The sequence below is a fragment of the Macrotis lagotis genome, chromosome X (assembly GCF_037893015.1).
Source record: "Macrotis lagotis isolate mMagLag1 chromosome X, bilby.v1.9.chrom.fasta, whole genome shotgun sequence".
Taxonomy (NCBI): Eukaryota; Metazoa; Chordata; class Mammalia; order Peramelemorphia; family Peramelidae; genus Macrotis; species Macrotis lagotis.
The window spans coordinates 107,766,149-107,791,933 of record NC_133666.1 but is presented as its reverse complement, the minus strand read 5'-3'; the positions used below and the strand labels follow the sequence as shown (position 1 = coordinate 107,791,933).

The following is a 25,785-nucleotide window of genomic DNA, read 5'->3' as shown; positions in this document are numbered from 1 at the left end:
TAAAGGTAATATTCTCATTTTGTAGATAAGGAAGCTGAGCCATTAAGCAGATATGTGACTTGCCAAGAGTCACATATATGAAAGATCAAAATCTAGGTCTTCCTGACTCCAAAGCCAGCATCCTGTCCATCATGCCATGCAGTTATATGACTGAGCATGTGGCTTTATCTCTATGGGCTTTACCTACCTTACAGAGTTATTTTAAGGCTAATGATCTATGTACTTTAAAAATGAATAAAAATTGGTTATTATTGCATTATCTCCTATTTGTTCCTGTGATCTGCCTGCTTGTCAAAATTGTGCCTTGTTCTAGGGAGATGAGCAATCTACACTAACCTTGATTTCTAACATTACACCTAATCTAGCATCAAAAAAAGATAATTTACTTTGATTATTTGTTTGTAGAAACATCTTCATTGGGGGGGGGAGGTAAAGGAAATTCAGAAAACTTTTTCTAAAATTATTGGCTTTTTGGTTTCTATTTTGTTCATCTTTAAAGGTTGCAACATATTTTTGCAAATTTTACCTGTATTCTTAATGCACTATTATTCAAAGGACAGTTTATTCTGTTTGCAGGGTGGCATAGTGGAAAGGGTAGTGGAATATCCCTCCTAAGTATTACATCTGGAACAACTGACTAGGTTTTTATATTTTCTGACCTTAAGTTTCTTCATCTGTAAAAAATAAGTATAATAATTCTTGCTCTATAAGTTACATGATTGTGAGGCTCAAATAAGCAAGTGTATGGTAATGGTTTTATAATTATAAAGTGCCATCCTTTTGTGAGTTGTATTGCAATTGTGATTCTATATCTTCCTGTTTTATTTATCAATTATTATTAGCTCCCTCTCAGCCAAGAGGTATTGGAAGAGTAGGGGAGCCTAAAAGCAGTGCAGTCATTATTTGCCTAATTTTATATAGAGCTAGTTAGTTAAACTATCACAAATTCCAAGGCAATAGAGTGTTAACTGAGGTATTTAGTGTGATTACAATATTTTCTACCCTGAGTATATATTTTAAAAATAACTTATAAAAGCATTGATTCTGACATCAATATTATTTAAATGGAAATGTGGCCATGAAAAGTCACTTAATATCCCCGTCCCCCAGGCAACTTTTTTAGACTATGAGTCACAGATGAGTGGCCCAAATGCATCTTTGGAGAAAATTTCCACACCAGGAAATTCTTGTACTGAAGAAATTGCAATGTTTACTACCTCTTCCCCTACTTCATAGGAATTTTAATAAATGATCTGAATCAGTATATAATATTGTCTTGGTTTTCTTTCATTATGGGTGTACCTATTTATTCAAATCATTGAGTTGCATGACTTCTAAATTACAGAAAATAAGCAAAGATGGGTCTGGTGTGGTATATTTTAGTGTGGTAGAAAGAATCTGAGACTTGGTGGCAAGTGAGACCTGGGCCTAGATTCCTTGGACTGGTACTTTCTGTGTCACCTTAGGCAAATCATTTCACCTGTGACATATGAGAATAGGTGTAATAAAGATGATAACAATTGTACTGCCCACCTTATAGGCCTGTTGTGAAGAAAATATGTTGTAAACCTCAAGCACCATTTAAATGTGAGATTATATTACTTATGTAAGAAAGCAATTTGATTTCTGACAAGAAATTTGGGGGAATTTATATTTGTGGAATGCTAACAGTCTATTTCTATTTCAAGATATTGCTAAGAATACCTGCAATACTCTTGCATTAATGGTCTAAGGTGAGTCCTTTGCTTGAAGACTAAGGTTGAGTGATAATAGTTATGCTGATGAAATATCCTGAACAGTGAGAGCTACCAGAGATGGGATTAATATGTGGTAAAACATTGAGTAGAAGAGGGTTAAATGAAAAAATGTTTATAATATAATACTCTATTCACATATTTATGCATTTTTTGCATGTGTACACATCTACATGCATGTATATGCATATTTGTGTGTATACATCATCTAGACTATAGAAGAACATATAAAGAGATATCTATCCCATTTTTCCTGCTTCAAATGATATCAAATTAACCTGAAGGAGACTCAAAAAAAATCTTATATTAAATAACTAACAAGAAAAAGGTCATTGTTTCCATTGGCATACACTGTTTACCAAGTATGTATACATATTTTATATGTATGTATATATGTATTTATAGGCATATACATATGCTTTCAAATATACACAGCCAAACATATGTAAACATGCATAAATATATATCCACATATATTTACTTTTTGCATATATACATATATTTATCAATGAGATGTGTGAGATATGTGCTGATAGAAACAATGAAATCTTTCCTGAAAGTTGATAAAAATAATATTTAAAAAATCTTCTTCAAGATTATTTAGGTGTGATCTGAAGCAAGAGGATGGGCTTGACAACTCCTTATGCCCAGTGATTTTTCTATAATTGAAATGAGGCTAAAATTCAGATGTCAGCTCTTGGATTTATATTCTGAATGACCACAGAGGGGCAATGTTCACCTAACTAAAAGCACTGAATATATGGTATTTCTTTTTATTTATTGTGCTGATCTAAAAGGTTCATTTTTATAGTACTCTACAGCAAACAACTGCAGGTTGAACAGAGAGACTTTTCAGAGAAGGAGGCTAAGAACCCTTGTTGAAGTAAGTTTTGAGGCATTAGCCCTACCTATAATGGGTACTTTCTTTTTAAAAGCTTTTTGGCAGCAGAGAAATTAAGGGAAATGAATTTTAAATTTCCCACTAGGAATAATGGAAGCTGTTTGGGAAGAGGCATATTCCATAAAACTAATAAAAAAGGTTATAACCTAGCTTTTCTCAATATCATTCTCTCACCTGCTAAGTGGCTCTCTAGTAAAAGAAAAGTACTTTAGATCTTCTGAGACCAGGGCTTGCTAGCTCTACTAAGAGGGCCGCTGGATTAGCAACCAATGGAATTGATTTGAAGAGGCTGGTGGAGTCCCATTGTATAATGGAGATCACTTGTCAGTCACTATAAATTTCTTTTATCCTTTCTGATAAGTACAAAAATTACAGTTTGCCTCTTTATTCCAATTAGTGTTATACCCTCAAGATTTTTGGTAGATCACTTATTCTACCTGGATCTTTTTAAAATTACAAACTTTTAAAAAATATACTCTACAAATTGCCTTACAGTGAAGGCCCATCCAAATCAGAATCCACACATTTCTAGTTTTATCCCAGAATATACCTTTCTTGATAATCTCCCATCCAATTAGATGCATTGCAATTAATTTCATTCAGTTCATAGCATTTATTAAATATCTATACCATGACACAAACTTTGTGAGGCACCACCAGGTTCTTTTTCCCATTTGCTCCCCAATATACCCTGATCAGTCCTGCTTTCAAAGTTTTGATCTTCTCTCTTAGATTGTAAGTTCCTTGAGGAAAAGTACTGTGATGCTTGAACAAATTAGGTGCTCAATTAACTGCTGAATTAAATATTAAACAATGGACCAGGGTTCAACAGATTCTGCCTTGGAGGGAATAAATCACTGCTATTTTTCTGATTATTACTATTTCCTATTTCATGACCTATTATGAAATAAAACGGGTATTATCTCTTTGTAAATGTTGCATTTTCTACTTATCATTTGTTACAGGAATCCAAAGAAATTTAGCTCACTTCAACATAGCTTGAGAGATGACTCTTCAGTTAGGTTTTAAAAGAAAAAAATCTGGGTGTCATTTTTAGAAATACTCTTTTAAGAGGGAAGGGTCATACACTGTTTTACAAATGCTATCTCACTTGATCCTTGCAATCCTGGGAAGTAGATGCTTTTATTATCCCCCATTTTACAGAAGAAAAACAGAGATTAAGTGACTTCCCCAGAATCACACAGGTAATAATAATTCCTGAGTCCATATTCGAATTCAAATCTTACTAATTCAAGACCCAAAGCTCTGTCCACTCTACCACCAGCTACCTTTAACTAAAAGACCAGCTTAAAATGGCCCTCTGAATATCCATTTATAAAAACTTCAGCTGTCAAAGTAGGTCATGTTCTATTAGGTTTCTTTTTTCCATGACTTGGCCTTTTAAGTCCCTGTTGTCTCCAAAAAAGAGGCTGATCCATTTTGCAAGATGAAGGACCAGATGATTCCATAAAATTATATAATGATTTCTACCTCTAAGATTTCTCTTCTAGTGGGTCAATTTAATTCAAGAAAGCCCCAGGAAGACTATCCCAGAGCAACTACTTAATGATAACGCAATGGACAAGCAAGCCATTGGTTGGTAGGTATAAGGTGTTTCCTATCATGGAGTTAGTACCTTTATTTTATGGTATAGAATCTAGAAAGGAAATAAACTTTTGTGCAATAAAAGAGGATATCCAGAAAAGAAAATGTTTCCAATACATGGCATATTTGTGGCCAAAGAAACCAATCCCTAGAATACTTCAATTAAAAACTTAAAAATACTCCAACCCAGGGAATTATGAAGAAAAAAGTCTGCCTTTGCTCAATAGCCATAGAAATTATTTTTCCTTACATTCTGCAAAGCTCTGTGACATAGCTTATTGATGAATTTTGAATTACTTTGTTATAATTACTTTGCTCTATTTGCAAATAAAAGAAAGATTTTTGATAGCTTCCTGAGTAGAAACTCTCTCAACATACTCACATTGTAGCTCATCTATGATTAGGGTCATAGGATTGTATTTATAGCTGAAAGGACATAGAGGCTAAGTCCTTCTAAGTTGCCTGAGGCAAAGAAGTTAAATTACTTGCCAGAGGTCCCACAGCTAGGAAGAGTCAAAAGTAGGATTTGAAATTCCAGATGTTCCTGATTCCAAGCCCAACTCTTTATTCTCTATCTTATATAGCCACCTTCATACAATACTCAAAACTACATTCCTTTGGGTAAAAAATGGTATTGTAAGGAGGATTTAGGGAATTGGAGATGTTAGCACATTTAATCCAAGACACAGAATAGTAATCCAAACATATAGAGCCACACAAACAGATACAACTATTAAGATGCCAGCTTACACATCGCCGAAAAGTATATAGGAAAGCAGACAGACTAGGGTCACTCTGGTTTTAATATGAGTGCATCAGAGCATCCAATGGATTTATGCATGAAAACAATTCTTGGAATATGGCTAGTTTCCACTGGTTTAAATTCCCAATAGATGTTTAATAATAGTTATATTTTCTTTGCTGTCCTATAGATTCCACTGTTTAAAATTAGCTAAAGATTTGAAACTATTAGTGTGGGAACAAATCGTCATATTTGATTCAGATCAATTTCGGAGAGAAGGATGGCAAGTAATAGCTGTCTATTTTCCTGGGTCACTTGGAATGGTCCATGAATGTATTAAAATCTTGAGCCTTTGGGTTAAAAATGAAAAAGGGAACTCTTTCCTATTATTACTTTTTCATCCAGTTATTAGAAACACTTATTTCTTCTCATTTCTCTCCAGTTAACTGAATAAATATAGGGAATTTGGAGATCTGCCTTTCTGCCTGCTAGCTGCTCCACTGACATGAGAATGGCAATTATCCAAAGTTATGCATGCATTAGAAACCACTAGGCTAGTTTCTAGGGGAAAGTGGTCTAAGTAAACAAAAAGAGAAAAAAGAAACACACCCCCACCCACATAAAACCCTTCTCCCCCCCACCAAGGGGAAATAGCTTGAAAGCTGTGATATAATAGGGGAAGCATAGTAACTTTTTCCGGTTGACTATTCCAACAGAAGATTTTTGCCTCCTTGTTAGAATTTGATGATATCTAAAGAGAGAGAAAACCTTAAACTCTTTTTTTCCCCTTCCCCATTAATGGAAAGAAAAGCTACAGACAAGATAAATCTACTGTGGAGTGAAAGAGAACAATGCTATGGTAACAGTGGGAAGTAGGAGAGTAAAAAAGACATTCTCCTACATCTGGTCCAGTGCTCTCTGCCAGAATGGTGGAGGAAGAAACAACTTGAGGGGATGAATTCTCATGTTTGGGACTGTAAATTTGGAGGTCCTTGAGACTAAATTCAAGGGATTCTGTGTTGTTTGCCTTTTTTTGATCAAATAAAACTTTCATTTGAAAATGCAAACAATAAGTTCACAAGTGATGTCTTAGCCTCAAGTATATTGAACTCCATATACTGGTAGTGCCTTGCTAAGATTTTCCTAGTTTTCCTTCCCCAAAATGAATAAATTTTCTGAAAATTTCCTTGGTCTTTCATTCCACGGCTTTCTTTGAGAAAAAGTTATTACATTTGTATGGTTTATGCAGGATGCTAACTGTATCTTTATAACAATAATGAATAGTGCGTTGTAACCCCTGCAAACAGTATTTCAGACAATTAGTAGTTGATGTTACTAATCAAATTTACTTCATAACACTTGGAGTAGTGTTGCTCATGAAGAAATGCAAACCTACAAAATGTCCCTTTGGTTTTGGGAACACCCCTGAAATGTGATGAGAGCACTAGTGAAAAGATACCATGGACTGCTTTTGAGCCTCTTTGCATGAGTAGAATATTGGGTAAGATAGTCAAGATGGAGGATTGTTCAAATGCTACACTGGGTGGAAGCAGTGGAGCCTTCCAAATTTGTTGGAGTCTTACTGGGTTTGGGTGTGAAATGGCCCATGAAAAACACTGATCAATTTCTCTAGAAAAGAAATTCTCAGATCAACCTTCTTCCTAGAAAGGGAGAAATGTGTGAGACATGACTAAACTAACGTGTGGAAAAGTACTCCTTCAGCTCTACAAAATATGATCTCAAGCCAATGCTGAGGTCAATGTCACACCCACATCCTGAGTAGATACCCCATAGGAAGTTAACATAATTCTTGGTGAGATTATTTTACTAGAAAAGGAAAAATTTAAGCCCTGATTGGATATATGTTCCTGAATCACACCAGCAGGTGTGAAACCCAGAAAGCAGTAGATGAAGTTCTGAATCTTTATCACTTCCAAATGAGTGCTACTCTTAATTCCAAAAGCCCAGATAGAAAAACACAATCTATTTGGCACACTTTAATTGGCAGTACTACCACTCTTAGGGTGGATAACTTTAATTCCTTAGGATTGTTTAAAGCAATTTGGTTCCCCTAGGTACCACCAGGGGGCAGTAAAAGCTTGACAAGGGGGATAATCTGGTAAAGAACCCTATTGTCCTATTGAAATGAATTATGTAATTAATTTAAAATAAAATATAAAATTTACTTTACATAAAGTAATTGTATTCTTATGTGTATATGCATGATAAACTCTAGAACTGATTTCCTTTCATATTGAATAAGTGTAGGAAGATATATAGAAAACCATTGAATCTGAGGACCAAAAAAGTTTGGGAACCCCTAGCTTAAAGGAATTGCCTTGGTTTGGGATGAAGTAGTAAAGAATACTAAGGATGTACAATGCAAAAGGAGGGGAGAAGAAGAGAGGAAAGAGAAATCTGAATATCATCTACATTTCAAAATGAATAAATGACTTTTTTTCTCCCAGTTTTAGTATATGACTTCAGAATGTACCCAACCAAATTGCTAAAGAAATGCATAGCAACTCCTAAACTCTAGCTCTATAATCTTTGAGGTTTATATAAAAACAGCAAATCATCCCTAAAAAGGAACTATTTCTTACTCTTTGTATTTCAACAGAAGAAAAATTAGTTGTATTGTCCCACTTAAAAAGAGGAAACTTAACTGATTAAGCCAGAGTTTTGCAATAGGGTGTTTAGAACAGTTTCTTAGTCTATGAGGGCCAATTATGAAGATTATTCTGTGTTCATCAGTGGTGCCAAAATATATTAATCAGATGTGGGACAGGGAAACAAGGATGGTACAATACTAAGGGGTTGGATATAAGAAATGGAATGAAGTAATGACTGATATAATTTCACTGGAATTATTTAGTCACCATATCCTTGATTGATGATGACTGATTGATGATGAGAGTACAGGGCAATAATAAGGGTATTGCTTTAGAAATTTCTCGGTTTTAGTTTCTTATTTCTTAGGGTGAATTATATCAGAAATAAGGTGATAGAGCTAAAGGTTTCGTTATCGCTCTGGAATAGGTCAAGGATAACTCTTCTTGTGGGTTTTAGCTTATATGTGACCTTCAACGATCTTGGCAAAGGTCTAAAAATTTAGAGTTGGAAGGAACTCTAAGAGATTATCTAGTCAACCTTCTAAATTTTACTGATGATCCAAAGAGGTTAAGTATTTTCCTAAGGTCCTTTGAGAACTATATTGTAAAAATTGGCCTTTATAACCATCTCCCTGTTATTCATGATGGTCTTAGAATAAAGAATGGATTAAGGGAAAGAGAACCTTCTCAGGGTTGTTACTGTATGGCCATTCTCACTATACCAGATTTCTTTTGGAATATCACAAGGTACCTCTTTTATTTTGCCTGGGAGAGAAAAGTCAGTATTTTAATCCATCAATAAGCATTTTAAAGTATCTATTATGTACTAGGGGATAAAAACTAATAAAAAATTCCCACTCTGAAGGAGCTTATATTCTAATAGGGAAGAAAAAGAAAATCCCAGAAAATTTCTCAATTTGACTGGAATAAGAAAGGGAGGCTGTTATAGGGGTAGCTACATCATGACTGATATCATCCCATTGAGATTCTTATTTGTTATATTTATATATGGGTCAAGGTATGCACCAACTTTCATACTACCTATGCTTTTCTGCAAGAAACAGAGACAGGGCCTGGACCTGTGATTTCTTTGGTAAAGGGAATTCATGGATGCTATAGGGAAACTTCCTTTATCAATGTAAGTTTGCATTTTTTCTGCAACTTTGTTTTAGGATGCTATCTGGAGTATTGAGAAGTTAGGTGACTTGCTCAGGATCTCAGTCAGGATGTTGGAGATAGGACTTGAACCTGAGTCTTCTCTATGCCACTGCTATGTCTTGTCAATAGACTCAGATAACTCTGGAGGAGAGAGTGAAGCTGATGACTTTGTAAAGCTCTGTCTAAATCTAATTCAATTGCAGTCCAGACAGCACATTCCAGATGTATGTGGTCTTTTTAGAGAATGAAGGATGAACAAGGGAAAACACTGCCCTTTACTGTAGACTTCCTGCATAAAAAATTAGGAGACCTAAGGTTTCTTGCATTTCGATCAAGGTGAGCAGACTTCACTGCACTTTAGATCTCCTGCTTTCCAACTACTTCCACAGAACTTTCAGGGCGGTTTTCTTTAAGATGTGGTAGTATTGCCAATTAAAGTGTGACAAATAGCTTGTGTTTTTCTATCTGGGCTTTTCGAATTAAGAGTAGCACTCATTTGGAAGTGATAAGGATTGAGAACTCCATCTACTGTATTAATGAGGCAACATGATGTTGTAGAAAAAGCATTAGATTAAGAGAAGGGAGTCCAGCCTCTGTCACTGAATTAACAAGCACTTGCTTAGCAATCTCTGTTCATGACTACCTATATGACTTTGGACAACCTCTCTGGACTACTATTTCATCATCCATAAAATGAGGTGGCTGGACTACTTCAAATAATCTCTTCCAATTCTTGATCTATTATCCAATGACTTTGTGGTCTTGATTGTATCATTTCTCAGTTTCTTCTGTGTAAGATGGGGCCAATAATAATTGTGCTACCAATCACATGAAGAAAGGCAAGGTTCAACTGCAAAACTATTTTGAAAAATGAGAAATGCTATAATGATCCTGGCAGAGATCAGAATACCAGTTGGGTGTGTTGTAAAATAGATTTCCAGGTAGTGAATGAACTAGATGTCTGCATACATGAGTCTCTTTCAACTTTAAAATTCTGTTCTTTTGAGTTATAAGTGTGGCATAATGGAAAGTCAAACGTCTCAAGTTACATGCTCAGATATTTCCTATTTTTATGACATTGAGGAAGTCATTTAACTTCTGAATCCCTATGTACAAAATAAGGATAATAATGCTTGTCTTATCTATATCCCTTGTGATAAAAGCACTGCTTTTTCCTACAGAAATATAAATTATTTTAAAACATTGTTACTTTTCCACCACCTACTTTTCCTCGATCTTTCTAGATACATGTGCATCACATGTAATGAAACTGCAATAAGGAATTTGGGTTCAGCAAACCAGGTAAATAATATGAATAGACCAATAACATGGAAACTAGCACCCCAAAGAGTAAAAGGATATACATATATATATATATATATATACATATATATGTATATATATATATGGAACAATACTGATAACAGCATAAATCCACATGATATAAAATAGCCTACAGTTCCATTAGCCAAAAGCATTATATCCAGAAAAGCATCTAAAACCATCTATAGAGAAGCTTGGTCACTGCTGCAACCTGGGCAGAGGACTCAGTCGACATGGACACAAATTACAATCTGAAATGAAGTGAGGGATGGGAGTTAGAGGGTAGATATGAGTACATTCTGACTTGGCAGCCCATGCATAACAGAATTCATCCATCTCTAATGACATGAAGCAGTCAGGACAGAGCCTCCGACCTGCTGTCGAGAGGTATCTTACCTTTTTGACATCCCTGACCAAGTGGTACAAAGTATTGGATGGTCCATGTCTCTGAAAATGACAAAAAAGAATCACCTAGTTCTTATGGGGCAGTGATTGATACTCAATGAGAAGGCAGGTTAGAAAGGCAGTGTGGAGTTGAGAGGGAATAACAGTAGACTTGGAGTCTACTTGGAGTCAGAGATTTAGAAGTGGAAAGGACTTCAGAGATCATTGAGTTCAACCCATTAATCTTACAGGTCATATTTATTAAGTACCTACTATATTATCAAGGATAAGCTTTAGAGATAAAAAGAAACTAAAACTCAAAATGATTAAATAATTCACCTGAAGCCACACAGGTCTACCATAATTGAAATTTGTATCTTACTCATCTGAATTCAAACTTTGTGTCATTTCAAAGCATCATGCTGCCAAAAATGTAGGTTAGTGTCTTGATTCTGCCACTACTTAGCTTATGTAGTGGTGAATGACTTTGGGGAAAGTCATTAAAGCAATAATATATATCCTATTTTTACCGCTCAGGGATTACTGCACAACTCAAATGGGATAGCATATGTCCAAGGCTATAAAAGCCCAACTGTCTAAGAAATTATTAAGATCCCAGTTTTTGCCAGTTCAGTTTTTAAAGAAATTGAATTATATTTTAGTTGCAAAATCGTCACTTCTACTTGCAAATAAACAAGAAAGCATATTTTGGAGTCAAGAATAACTCGGTCCAAATCTTGCTTCAAATAATAGCTATTTGACCTTGGGTGAGCTACTTAAGCTTTCTTCAGCTCTGTTTGCCTTAATTTCCTCACTTGTAAAATGGGCATAACAATAGCTGCTACCTCATTGGGTTGTTGTGAAAGTCAAATGAAATAATATGTATAAAAGTGATTTGCAAATCTTAAAGCACAATACAGTGAGTCCCCAAAGCCTTAGTATAACAGGAAATTCTGCATTAAGGTTCTGATCTCAACCTATTTCAAGTTTGTACATAACAAAGGTGGGATCAGCTGTGCTGCAACACTCAGAAGTTGTGTGGACTTGTATGAGAGCCTCCTTAGTGCAGTTCAGTGGCTTAGTAGGAAGAATACTGGGTTTGGAAGGCCTGGGCTCAAATCCTTGATGTGACACACGCTAACCATGCAACCTCGAGGCTGTCATTCACCTGTAAATGGTTACAATAATACTCATGCCATTTATTTTGCAGGATTTTTGTGGATAACTCTCTAAAAGTCAGTTGATTTTGTTGTGATTGTTGTTGTTGTTGTTGTTATATGGTCAGGATATATTTATATTAGTGAGGAAAAGAAATGAAAGATTGACAGTAGTCAGGGTTCTTGAAAAGGGCAATGAATCTTGCCAGTATAGAAATGTAGATGAGGCAAAACAAGAAACTTAGAGAAAAAATGTGTCTTAGCTTGGCCCTACCGTATTGTATAATTCCTCTAGTCTGGAGATGGTGAGAAAACGGTGCATGCTTACTCCATTCTCTATGAGCAATTTCACAAAATCCACTCTGTCCAACACTAGGGCATCCAGCATTGCTTGCTCTAGGGACCCCACCTGCAAACCAAATCATTGGGTTAGATGACCCCTGACCTGTAAAGTGAGAACTGACCCTGTACTGGCATAAGATGGTCAGTTCTTTGGAAGCCACTTAATCCACTTAAAAAGTAATGTCTGACTAATGGCTTAATAACTAGCTTGTTGGAAAGGCTTGTATTCAAACCAAATGCTTACTAGCTGGGTTACCCTGGAAAAAATCACTTAACCTCTGTTTGCCTCAGTTTCCTCTTCTGAAAAATGAGAAGGTTGGATCAATGGGGTCTAAGGTCTCTTCTGGCTCTAACTTAAGGATCCTATAACTTCCTATAAGTCTAAGAATATGACAGTTCCTCTGTCCCATCTCCATCTTTTTTGCTGCCTTGCTCTTGGGCTTTCTTGTGTCTCCTGAATCAGTGGCTATCCTAAGATGATAGTTAGATGGGCCATGTGCTAAAAGAGTCAGAAGAGTTGGGGAGGTTTCTCTTTCTACTGTCCCTCTGTCCTTCCAAACTTCAAAGGCAAAACTGACATTTAAAAAATTTTTTTTAGGTTTTTTTTTTTTTTTTTTTGCAAGGCATTGGGGTTAAGTGGCTTGCCCAAGGCCACACAGCTAGGTAAATAGTAAGTGTCTGAGGCTGGCTTTGAACTCAGGTACTCCTGATTCCAGGGCCGGTACTCTATCCATTGCACCACCTAGCCACCCCCCCCCCCCCAAACTGACATTTTTAATGTTTCCTGTCACTTCAACCAAGGCTCCTTTTCATTTTTTGACAAAACTTGTGATTTCCCAGCTCTGGAGAACTGGGTGGAGACTCCTTTCCCCATGAAGACCAGCAACTTTGCTATAATTTATAGGCTCCAAAATCTAAAGTGGCAAGGAATTTTAGAGATTATCCAATCCAACTTTCTCATTTTATTGATGAGGAAACTGAGGCCGGAAACTTGACTAAGGTCACCTAGGTCCTCTGATTAAAAATTCATTGCTATTTCCATTGTATCACATCACTTTCCTTATAATCTTATGAAACTTCTGGGGAAGGGGAGTACAAAAGGTTAAGTGACTTGTCCATGGTCATAGTTAATATGTGTCATAGGGAGCACCTGAACTCAGGTCTTCCTGATTCCAAGGCTACCTCACTGCCTTTCAGGGATTAAAATAATGCCTAATAATAGACCAGAAGCATACTAATTTTAGCAAACTAAATCCAAGTATCTACTTGGTGGAAGGGGGCAAGGCAAATTGCTGCATGACCCTAATCTAGCAAAACAAACAAACTAAATAAACCCTGTTTTTCTTGGAAACAGTTTATAAGCTCTCCTTCTTCCCAGACTCCCAATGCTCAAGTTTTCTGACAAATTCTTTTGTTTTCTTTAGGAACAGGGTCTTTCATTTAATTTGATTGATGAGGACAGACAAGTGTTGGCATTAACCCAAGCACAGCCTTTCTGATAAAGTGAGAGTTTAAAACAAAAAAGCCCTGGAAACAGTCAGTGTTAAAGGCAGAGGGTTTGTTTCAGGTCACCTCTCTACTGCTGGTTCCCTTTCCTTCCCCCTCCCCTCCCCCACCTTCTCCACCCCCCTGCCCAATTTTCCAGTGCTACCTCTTATAATCAGGGAAACAACCCAAGAACAGTTATATAAAGCTCAGCTTCCTTTCATGCTGTTCTTTTGGGAGACACAGAGGACCGTGTGCTAGGCTGCAGAGTGCCAGATGGCACAGTCATGTTGGTGTGTGTTCTCAGTCTCCTCTGTGTGACCCAGGCATAAAGTAGGACAGGGGCGACTGAGGCCCAGAAGTTGCCAACCTCTTTTTCACTCCTACCCTCAAACAAAGAAACTGATTAATCCCTCTCAGATTTTCATTTTTACTAATGGGATTTTTTTTTTAAAAACCAGAAAGCTGAAAACTGAAAACTGGCTGGCACAGATATGAATTGGCACAAGAAAAGGAATTTTGCCTGAGTTCAGGGTGTGCTTCCACTAGATGGAGATCTTTCCCTAAAGACCAAGGATGGATCCTCTGCCAGCCAAATCAAGTTCTGACAGATTTCCCTGTGGCCAAGAACTCATGTTCTCAAATCAGAATCCAGTATTTGCTTGAGCCCCTACTTAAATTAGTCCTCATGCTCATGTCAGGGGCATTTCCAGGAGATGATGATGTTATATACTATACCGGCCACTGCTGCCCATAAATAAAGATCTGGCTTCGAGCGATGTCTACTCTGTTCCAGGCTAATGCTAAACTCAGTTGGTCTGGGGCTGAGGCGTTAGCTCCTGAAAGAGATGGGAGATTTGGGAAGATGGAAAGGAGAAAAGAGAATGGGTATCAGTTACATACAGTAAAAATAATAATAATGGATTACACTTACATAATGAATTGGTTGCAAAACAATTTCTAATCAATAGACTATTATCCCATTGTTGTTAGTCAGTTGAATGCAACTATTTGTGAATTCATTTGGGGTTTTCTTGGCAGTTATTGGAGTGGTTTGTCATTTCCTTCTACAGCTCATATAGATGAGGAAACTGAGGCCAATAGGGTTAAGTGACTTGGCCCAGGGTCACACAGCTGATGATATTTTTGTTTTTCATTCTGAAGACAACCATGACATCATGGAGATGATGTCATGATAAGCACATGAATTAGATTTGAGTGAGGGGGTGCTGTGCTAAGTCATTAACCTCACTTTCTCCTCCAGAGACATCTGGGTCCAGTGGCCAGATATGATTCAGGATGACTGGAGATGGTCCTGGATGTGAGGCAAAGTTAGTGACTTGCCCAAGATCACACAGCTAGTGTGTCTGAGGCTGGATTCAAACTCCTATCCTCCTGACTACCAGGTCATTGCTCTCTATGCTGCCCCCAAGTCACACAGTTAATAAGTGTCTGAGCCAGGGATTTGTACCCAGGCAAATAAGTCTTCTTAAACTTCAGGCCCAGTGCTCTCTCTAAGTGTTACCTAGCTGCCCTATTATTCCAATAGAGCCTGGTAAATATCTTGTACAGGCATTCCCACATAAAAGATTAAATAACAACCATGGGCACAAAGCCAGTAATGTGTCATATGAAGGATTCAATTCTACATCTTCCTGTCTATGGGATCCAGCACTGTATTCACCTTCCCAAGACATTCATTCCCTTCCCTGCCAAGAGTAATAAGATGCTGTAGAGAAAAAATAAAATGTACTTTCTGTGGGTAAGACAATGCTGGTTTTGGATTCAGAGGATCCAGGTTAAATCTTTGGTACATTCTGCCTGTGTGGACTATGTTTAGTCTCTTTGAGCTTTAAGTTTCTCATCTTATAAGACAAGGTAGGGAGGTGGTAAAATAGATGATTTGTAAAGTCCCTTCCAAATCTATAGTCCTCCAATCCAATCTATCCATCTATCCATCTATCTATCTATCTATCTATCTATCTATCTATCTATCTATCTATCTATCTATCTATAAGCAAAGTACTGGTTTGAGAGAGGTAAACATTGGACCATTCTTAGCTTCATTTAGAGAAGAGAAAACTGTAGACAAAAGGTCATATTATTGACCTCTATTTCATTTAGAGGTTGAACTAGGCAATCTGCGAGGTTTCTATTAAGCTCTAAATCTATGATCCTATGAATTCTCCTCTATCCAGTAGGGGTTCTTAAGCTAGGGTACACAGAGGGGATCAATGGATTAATTTCAGGATGGGACATGAACTTGGATGGGGAAAAATGATGTTTATTTTAATTTAATTGATTTCCTTATTTATATATATATTTTATGTGTTTAAGAACATTATTCTCAAAAAGGTTTATAGACTTAACTGGATAGAGAGAGGAGTCTATCACATAAAAGAAGTTAAGAATTTCAAATCCTTGCATACTGGAAACAATAATTAGGAGTGATGTTTATATTACATTTTCAAGGTTTGGAAAGCACTTTTTGACAAATATCACACTTTGCCATAATAATAAAAAATAATGACTAGCATTTATGGAGAGCTTTTATTTGTAAGGCACTCTACAAATATTTCATTTTATCCTCACAACCCTGGGAGGTAGATATTATTCTGTTGTTTGTCCTTTGTTCTTGAAGATGATCATGATATCAGGGACGTGATGCTGTGATATGTGCATGAATTGGATTTGAATACTGGGTTGCTATGCCATTACCAGTCTCACTTTATTTCTCCAAAGTCATCTGGGTCCGTGTGGCTAGATATGAATCAAGACCACTGGAGATGGCCCTGGGTGTGAGGCAATCAGGTAAGTAACTTGTCCAAGGGATTTGAACTCAGGTCCTCCTGACTCTAGGGTTGGAGTTCTATCCACTGCACCACCTAGCTCCTATCCCCATTTTACAGATGAGGCAACTGAAGCAGGTTGAGATTGAGAAGTGATCCTGATTCCCAGGTTTGGTGCTCAATGCATAGTACCACCTCATTTTTCCCAATAAGTCTGGGATAGATGTAATTTAGTAACTCTGTTTCAGAGGTAAGTAAATTGAGGTATATAGAGATTAAGTGACTTGGTCATAGTCACCCAGTTAGTAAATTCAGGAGATGAAATTTGAACTCAAGACTCTCTTGGCTGTAAGCCCAGTTTTCTGTGTTACTTGTGTCACATGTTGCCAGCAAGCTGATCAGGGGGGCTGGGAAGTGAGCGTTCATAGACAAAGTGATTTCTTCTGTCTTAATTTCTTAGATATTAAGAGAGATTAATAGTCAGACTCTGTCATATCACTGACTTAAAGGACAGGAAAAATTGCAATTTTCTTTTGTTCCTTTTATTGTTGACATGCTTAAAGTGTTCAAACCTTGTTTCTATCTGGTTTAGAGCCACCAAAGATGGTAACCAGTGTGTAAGACAAAAATCCAATTAGTACAACCCATAAACCTGAAGCAAATCAGTCAAAGCTTAGACAAACTCTGGAGACTCAGAAGTAGTCATTATCATTTTATTTTTGATTCCAAGCTGTGACTCCATGGATGTGAGGAGCTCTATGATACCATGTTTTCCACTGATCTGGAACTTTTCATTTTAGAGAGTTTCCTGAGGTTAAATAATCCCTGAGAGGTTTAAATATTTACCTATGGATCCAGAACTATTAAATATCAGAAATAAGCCAAGTTCCGGGACTCCTGACTCCAGGCCAAGACCTCTGTCACTTTGCCTACTAACTCTGGTTAAAACTGATAAAGCAATTAGACTGACCCTGTACTTTTCAGGAGCTTAGTCAAGTCATTTGTTGCTCAGAATATATTTGACTATAATAACTTTGAGAAAGACTAGTGAACATGTTACTGTGTGTAAAATCTTTCTTTTTTTGTGTAGCCTGGAAGAAATTGTGTCTCAGTGGTGCTAAATTCAAGATGTTCAGTCTGAAATCTGCTATGATGATTGGCCATGTGTGGTTGAGTGACAAATTGATTTTAATTTTCATTTTTCAACCAACTGATTTAGACTCATACTATTGTTGCCATCACATTCTATTCTTCGTGGTCTCTTATGATATTTCAAGAAGAATGTATTGTTGTTCCATTGTTTCAGTTGTGTCTCCCTCTTTGTGATCCCATTTGGAGTTTTCTTGGCAAAGATACTGGGATGGTTTGCCATTTCCTTTTCCAGCTCATTTTAAAGATGAGGAAACTAATGTAGACTCGTTTAAGTAATTTGCCTAGGATCATATAGCTAGAATGTATCTGAGATCAGAATTGAACTCAGGAAGATGAATCTTTCTATGCCAACTAGTTGCCCAAATTGTCACATCTTAAACTTTTTGAGATTAATCTGGAAAGAAAGGATATATAGCTATTTCATAAAAATCTATCATTGTTATATTTAGGAGAACCTGCCACTGACAATGGAGCTTGTAAAAGTCACTGTGAACTCTCTTGTAAAGGGTTCTATGAAATTCAAATGTTCATGAAATATTTGCTTTTCAAAGGTGGCTCAACAAATACTTGTTTTTTTTTTTCAATAAATACTTGTTGAACTGAATAGAAGCAAAAAAATTTAACACAAGTAAAAAAATCTATGTTGTTTATTTTTAATAGTCACAAGATATGAGTTCAAACCCCTGTTTTCCTCCTTATTACCTGTGTGATCTTGAGCAAATGATTTAATATCCCTGGCCATAGAAAGTCATCAGTTTTCTATGTGAAATGAGGGGGTTGGACTCTATTTTATCTCATATATATATTTCAGTTCTAGATTCTATAAGATCAGAGTTTCTCTATCTTTCAACTTCAGTTTTTTGTGTTAGCTGTCCTCCATGCTTGTAATTCTTTCCTCATAGATACTTCCTGGATTCTCTATCTTTCTTCAAGTTTCATATAGTCTCACCTTCTATTATAACCCTGCACCAATCTTCCTCGATCTTAGTTCTTCCCTTTGAGATTATCTTCTATTTATACTCTTATTTATACATAGTGGTATAGACAAAAATCTTTTCCTCAACATCCAAAATGTTCTTGAGTTTTGTGAGGATTGGCTTCTTGCTAATATTAATAATAACTAACATTTCTGTGGTGTTCACTGTGTGCCAGGCTAATGCTTTTATTATAACCATTGTACAGATAAGGAAACTGTGGCAAACAGAAATTATATGACTTGCCCAGGGTCTTCCAGCTGTCTTACAATTTGTCACTTTCTGATTCCTGGCCCAGCTCTCTTTCTCTTGTTTTTTATTGCACCACCCATTTGCATGTAGTTGAAAAAAATAACTCCATGTTTATTCATTGATTGACCCATCTAATTACTATATCCAGGACAGAAGTGATTCATGTTTGATCCATGATTGACCTTGCTGTGAAGTTTTTATATGTTCAATGACTGGCATATGCCAACTTCATTTGGGCAAAATTTGCAACTCCCCTAATTATAACTGTTCACCTAAACTACAAATGCAAGGCACTTAAGACTCTTCTGTTCCTAATTAGTTTTGCAAACTCCTAATCACAATGCTCCTGTGGTTGATAAAGGTGTGTATAGGTCATGCTCTCAGTACTGTCATTGGATTACTGACTGCCCCTTATAGTCTCCCTCCCTCTTGGTCCCTGTAATTCTGTCCAACAATAGCAATCAGATGCAAGGACAAAGACCTAGATTTCTGGGCCCTTAATCTTCATATGGCCAGAGCCACTGCTTATGCTAGCAGGTAGTAAGGTACTGACAGGTTCTGAGAAAAATAAAATGTTTGACTTGTGGTCCTTGAGTGCTGTTCACAACCTCCTCACCATTCTGTTTCCATTCTCTTTTTTGTCCACTGCCATTGCCACTATCAAAATTCATTCTCCTTTTACCCAAAATAGAAGCATGTGATATAGTAGCAAAGAGGACTGGATTTGGAGGGCCTATGTTCAGATTTCACTTCTGACACTTTATGAACATGTATCCTTGGCAGGTTACTTTCCCCCTTCTGGGCTTCAGTTTCTTTATCTCCAAAATGAGATCCATCCCAGAACTAAAGCTATTATCTGAATATGACCACTTCTCAAATGATCTTACTGACTTAAATCTTTTCCCATCCATTTTTCACATAGTTGCCAGATCAATCTTGACTGAACCACTAACTAAGCCCACGACTTAATGGCATGATTGAGTCATAAGAAGATATAGAGTGAATATACCATGACAGAGTAAGAAGCAGGTAGAGAACCCCGGCTATTGATTTGGAAAGGCAGTTTATATCAAAGAAAGAAAGAGGCATTTCACTTAATGCTTCTAGAGGAGGCTTTTTGCTTCAGTCTGGCTTCCCATTTTTGTCTTAACTCTCTTGGCTCTTGACTTTCTCAGAAAATTCTATCTGACCTGGTTTTTTATTTTTTTTCTTAGATATCAATTTGGACCCTTTTAAGTATTCTTTCTTTAGATGAGAATTTGCCTTTGGCTTCAATGGCTGCCTCACTTATAGGGGTTTGTGTAAAGGGGCTTAGCTGACCCATGACCAGTCTTTTAATGTGCAAAAAGCCAAGAAGTTTTGAGGACGAATTTGCAGTTTCTTTTTCCAGTCCAAGCTCTTATTTGTCCCCGGTATCAAATTTTTCTACTCTGATAACCAGGATGCTGTCAGATTTTATTTTGATCTTGCTTCCATTTCTCACACTATATTCTGCTTCTGTCCTTCAGCTAATATAGCAGTTTATAGAGCTCAGAATCTTCCATTTTTATGTTCATTGAGATTACTCATTTTTTTATTCTTTTCCATTTCTTGGACAGGAGAGGATTTAGCCTGCATCAGGACACCCATTCTTTCCATAGATCCCATCTGACAATTAGGTTGTACAGGAACAGTACAAGAACGTTGTCTCTTCTTTGCTCAGAAAACTTCAGTGTCAGTAGAGGAAATGTAACTATATCGCATCCTTGCTCAGAAAACTTCAGTGGCTTCCCCAGGCCTGGAAACTAATCCATCTAAGACTTTTTTAGATCATCATCCATGTCCCACCCCAATATGGAGATCTATTCCAATAGAGTTCTGTATTGGACCCTCTTTTTTTGTCTTTTTCTGCATTTTCTCCCTAAGGGAGGAAATGAGGGAGCAGATAAAATGGTGGGGAAAGGAACTTCCATGGATTCAATTTGCATCTCTACACCTAGATCTTAATATTTCTCTCTTGAATTCCATTCCCACATCACTAGCTTCCTATTGAATGCTAAATCTGAAATCGGAATCTGGGTCCAAATCCTGGTCCAGTGATTACTTTTATGTCTTTGTACAAATGACAACTTAGCTGGGCTTCAGTTTCCTCAACTGTGAAATGAACAGATGACTCCCAAGTTTCTTTCAGTTCTAAATCAGTGATCCTATGATCTCCAAATGCATATCCCATAGGCATTTCAAATTCAATATGTCCATAAAAGAACTCATTATCTTTTTTCTGCCAAATGATTTTCTCCACATTTTCAATTTCTCTGCTTTTGAGGCTACCACTAATCTTCCAATAGTAAACTAGGTTTGTAAACCTGAAGGTATCCTTGACTCTTATCTCTTCCTTATTCCTCATGTCCATTTGGCTACCTCTCCAAAACAGCATATACATTCTTCTGCTTTCCTACTTATACAATAATTTATCCAATATGAGTTTAGGGCTTGATCACTATCTTCCCGAGTGACTTTAATAGTCTCCTAATTAATTTCCATGTACCCATTCTTTCCTTTCTCTCAGCTACCTTCGCAAAACTCTCAAAGGGATATTCTTTTTTAAAAATTTTTTTTAGGTTTTTGCAAGGCAAATGGGGTTAAGTGGCTTGCCCAAGGCCACACAGCTAAGTAATTATTAAGTGTTTGAGACCAGATTTGAAACCAGGAACTCCTGACTCCAGGGCTGGTGCTTTATTCACTGTGCCACCTAGCCGCCCCTCAAAGTAATTTTCTTAAAGCAGTTTCTGACCATTCCACTTTCCCATTTAAGACTCTCCAATTACTCCATCTTGCCTCTAGGATCAAATATAAATTCCTTTGCTTGACTTTTAAAGCTCTTTACATGCTGACTTCAGTTTATCTTTTCAAGGCTTATTACTCTTCTTCACACGCTTAATTTTTCAGTCAAACCGGCTTTGTAGATATTCCCCATAGATATTGCAGATATTCAGGACATCCTAATCTTTCTGCCTTGGCACAAACTGTTCCCTGTGTAAGGAATATACTACCACCTCATCTCCATCTCTTTGAATTCCTACTTCCTTTATTTTTTAAATTTTTTTAGTTTTTTTTTCAAGGCAATGGGGTTAAGTGGCTTGCCCAAAGCCACACAGCTAGATAATTATTAAGTGTCTGAGGCCAGATTTGAACTCAGGTACTCTTGACTCCAGAGCTGGTGCTCTATCCACTGTGCAACCTAGCCGCCCCTCCTACTTCCTTTATAGGAAGATATGTCAGTTTCTAGGCAAGACCTATATTTAAATCTGCTCAGTTACTAGTGTCTCCCTCCCAAATTCTTTTGTATTTAGCTTTTGACATATATGTTCTTTCCTACTAGTAGACTGGAAGTTCCTTGAGGATGGGGAGTATTTCATTTATATAAAATACCAGCATCTAGTATAGTGCTTAGCACACAATAAGAGTTTAATAAATGCTCACTGGATGAATTTTGAAGGAAAAGATAAAATTCCTTCCAGATTTGACATTCTGTGATTCTATTTTGCAAGAACTATTTGAAATGAAGAGAGAAGAAGAAATTTATGACCAAGCAAGAAATAGAGTACATTATAAATTACAAAATAATGATTTTGACTATATTAAATTAAAAAGTTTGCTCCAATAAAACCAATGTTGCCAAATTAGAAGGAAAATGGAAAGCTAGGAAATAATTTTAACAGCTAGGGGTTCTGATAAAGGTCTCATTTCTAAAATATATAGAGAATTGCATGAAATTTATAAGATTACAAGTCTTTCCCCAATTGATATAGTCAAGAATATGAACAATTTTCAAATGAAGAAATTAAATCTGTATATAATCATATGAAAAAATATTCCAAATCATTCCTGGTTAGAGAAAAATTAAAAACAACTATGAGGTTCCACTTCACACCTATCAGATTGACTAAGATGACTAAAAAGGAAAATGATCAATGTTAGAAAGGCTGTTAGGAGTACTGGGATATTAATGCATTGTTGGTGGATGAAATTTTGCCCAAAGAGCAATAAAACTGATCATACCCTTTGACACAGCAATACCAATACTAGGCCTATATCCAGAAGAAATCATAAAAATGAGAAAAATCTCACATGTTCCAAAATATTCATAGCAGCTCTTTTTGTAGTGGCAAATAATTGGAAATTGAAGGGATGTCCATAATTTAGAGAATGACTGAACAAGTTATGATATATGAATATTATGGAGTGCTATTGTTTTATAAGAAACCATAAATGTTCAGATTCTAGAGAAGCATGGAAGAAACTGATGCTGAGTGAAGGAAGCAGAACCAAAGCTGGTAGCTTTGAAAGATGGTAATGAGATTAGCCAAACAAACTAGTTACCTGTTCAGACAAATAAATGACCCACTAAACATAGCTACTGAACAAGTTTTTTAAAAACAATTTAATTAACAAGGATTAATTGGGTACCTATTATATGGACAGATGTATGTTGCGAACTATGGGGTATAAAAAAGAAATATAATAATGGAGGGTAATGTGGAAGAACAGAGGACTTGGGTGTCAGAAAATGTGGTTCTGGGGTAAAGTCTCCTCTACTTAAAAGCTGAAGTAATTTAACTTCAGCTTTCTCATCTATAAAGAGGAGATAACAGTTGCATGATCTCCACACATTAACAACAACATTGTGAGTTGATCAACCTTGATGGATGCAGCTCCTCTCAGCAGTTCAGAGAGCTAGAACAACAGTAGGAGACCAACTTTGGACAATATTATCCCCATCCAGGGGAAGAAAAATAAAACAAAACAAAACAACCAAAAAAAGTCCTACAGAATCTGAGTGAACACTATATTCACTTTTTAAACATTTCTCTTATACACTTCTTTCCTATCTCATGGTTTTTCTTTCTTTTCCCTTAATCCCAATTCCTCAAACAGAAAATGACTAAATTGTAAACATGTTAAACGCAAATATGTATTTACAATATTCCCTAGACTATTCACCTCTGAGGGGAGGGGAGTGGGAAGGGAGAGTGGAAGGAAATTATGTAACTTAAAAATACGCATATGCATGTGGATAAATGTTGTAATTGGAAAAGTAAAATAAAATAACCTATTTTAAAAAAGAAATGAATAGAGTAAGTTTTCTCTCTTAATTCTATCTTTTCTCTAATTTTATGAAAGGGAAAATATATATACGTGCATGTTTATACATACACACATAAACACACAAATTACTGCATATAAAAATCACAATAAAATTGTTATTTCCTGGAGTAAGGCAGTCTAAAATTCACAAAACCCTGACTTACTGTCAGTCCATGTAGAAGTAGGGACTGCTTGGTGTTCTCTGGGTCCTGGGAACCCCTCTACCTGTTGAGACCATGGCATCCAGTTCTAGCTCCTTAGTTGTTGAAACAGTGTTCTCTTCCCCTGGTCTCCCTACCACTTCTTCCCTGGCTTATTAGAAGCCAAAGGGATCAGGTTTAGCTATCTTATTGACACAATGACTGCATTTGCCTACCCCCAATTTGGAATGCAATGTCTGAAAAAAATTATTTTTTGCTTGAAGTACATTTTATTTTCTTGAAATCAGGAACTGGTTCCCAAACTGATGGGTTAAGCTAAATGGGTTTTTGTGTGCTGACATGGGAATTTGACTACTATATAGAACTGTTTTAAGAGGAAAGTATATTTTGATCTGTAAACATTTGACTAGCTTACTAGAGAATGTGGGCAATCTGTTTCCCCTCTTTGGACTTTAGGTTCTTCATCAATAGAAACAGAGGAGATTAGATCAGAAAGGCTCTCTAAGGCAGATTTCACAATCTATGATCCTGCGACTGTTTTCTTTTGTGTCCTTCCACTCTAATATTCTAGGATAGAAATATAAGCCTGGCATTTAAAGCTTTTAAAACTTAATTCCAAATTAGCATTCCAACAACATTCATTCTGTTCACATCTTGTAGTCTAGCCAAACAGGTCAATCAATTTTAACCTGCTCTCTTCCATCTTCACTTATTTTGTAGGGCATCACTCATGCCAAGAATGCATTCCCTGTAAATTATCACCTATTGAATTCTTTTTTCTTTCTTCATGATCAAGCTTAGATGCTACACCTTACACGAAACTTTCTCTAATACCTTCAACTAATATTTCTCCCTTCATCAAATTTCCTATAAATACTTTGCTTGAATTTGTTCTTTGCCTTTTAAGTTTCTTCATATTGTTGGCAGGATTTAACCATTTTTTCAATGTGATTATATAGAGATTTAATTTGTTCATTATTTTAGGTTTTTGCAAGGCAAATGAGGTTAAGTGGCTTGTCTAATGCCACACAGCTAGGTAATTATTAAGTGTCTGAGACTGGATTTGAACCCAGGTACTCCTAACTCCAGGGCTGGTGCTTTATCCACTGTGCCACCTAGTCACCCCTTAATTTGTTCATTTTTAAAATTTATTTTGAGTTTTACAATTTTCCCTCCAATTTTTCTCCCCCCACCCCACAGAAGGCAGTTTGCTAGTCTTTACATCATTTCCATGGTATGCATTGAGTGTGATGAGAGAGAAAGATCATATCCTTAAGGAAGAAACATATAGTATGAGATATAGCAGAATTACATAATAATACAACATTTTTTAAAAATTAAAGATAATAGTCCTTGGTCTTCGTTCAGACTCCACAATTCTTTTTTTCAGGCTACAGATGGCATTCTCTGGATCTAAAACATTTTAAAGTGTTTACTATGTAGGCCACAGACACTGTGCTATGCTTTGGGGATATAAAGAAAGGCAAAAGTCAGTCCCTGACCTCAAGGAACTTACAATCTAAGGAGGGAAGACAACACAAAAGGAATCTGAAAAACTGGCAGGAGGGTGGAGAAAAGAGCGGAAAGGTACCCAGTGCAAGAGGCATAATGGAAAAGTCCAGAAGTCTGGATGGCAAAGTCTATGATCTTATAGTCCCTTATCACATTCTACTTTATAAAATACTTATTTTTTTAAGATACTTTTATCTTCCATCTCCTTGAGTAGAGAGGCTGTCATTCTTATTCTTGTGAATCCAACACTTAGCACAGTGATTCATAGAGAATAGGTATTTCCTAAGTGTTCACTGAATCAGACTGAACTGAATATTGTTGTCTTATTCTTAAGATGGCTATTATTATCATTAAT

At 36.5% G+C, this 25,785-nt stretch overlaps 1 protein-coding gene across 3 annotated transcripts in view; it reads right to left on the bottom strand.

The window, feature by feature from the left end:
• The window catches only part of TRPM3 (transient receptor potential cation channel subfamily M member 3), a 385,211-nt gene that overhangs the window by 124,713 nt on the left and 234,713 nt on the right, over window positions 1–25,785 (bottom strand). For all 3 annotated transcript variants that reach the window (XM_074206394.1, XM_074206395.1, XM_074206392.1), the window contains exons 8-10: window positions 14,202–14,302; window positions 11,911–12,045; window positions 10,492–10,542 (exon numbers count right to left, since the gene is read on the bottom strand). In XM_074206394.1, coding sequence (XP_074062495.1) covers window positions 10,492–10,542; window positions 11,911–12,045; window positions 14,202–14,302 — 287 coding nt within the window. The remainder of the gene's footprint in view (window positions 1–10,491; window positions 10,543–11,910; window positions 12,046–14,201; window positions 14,303–25,785) is intronic.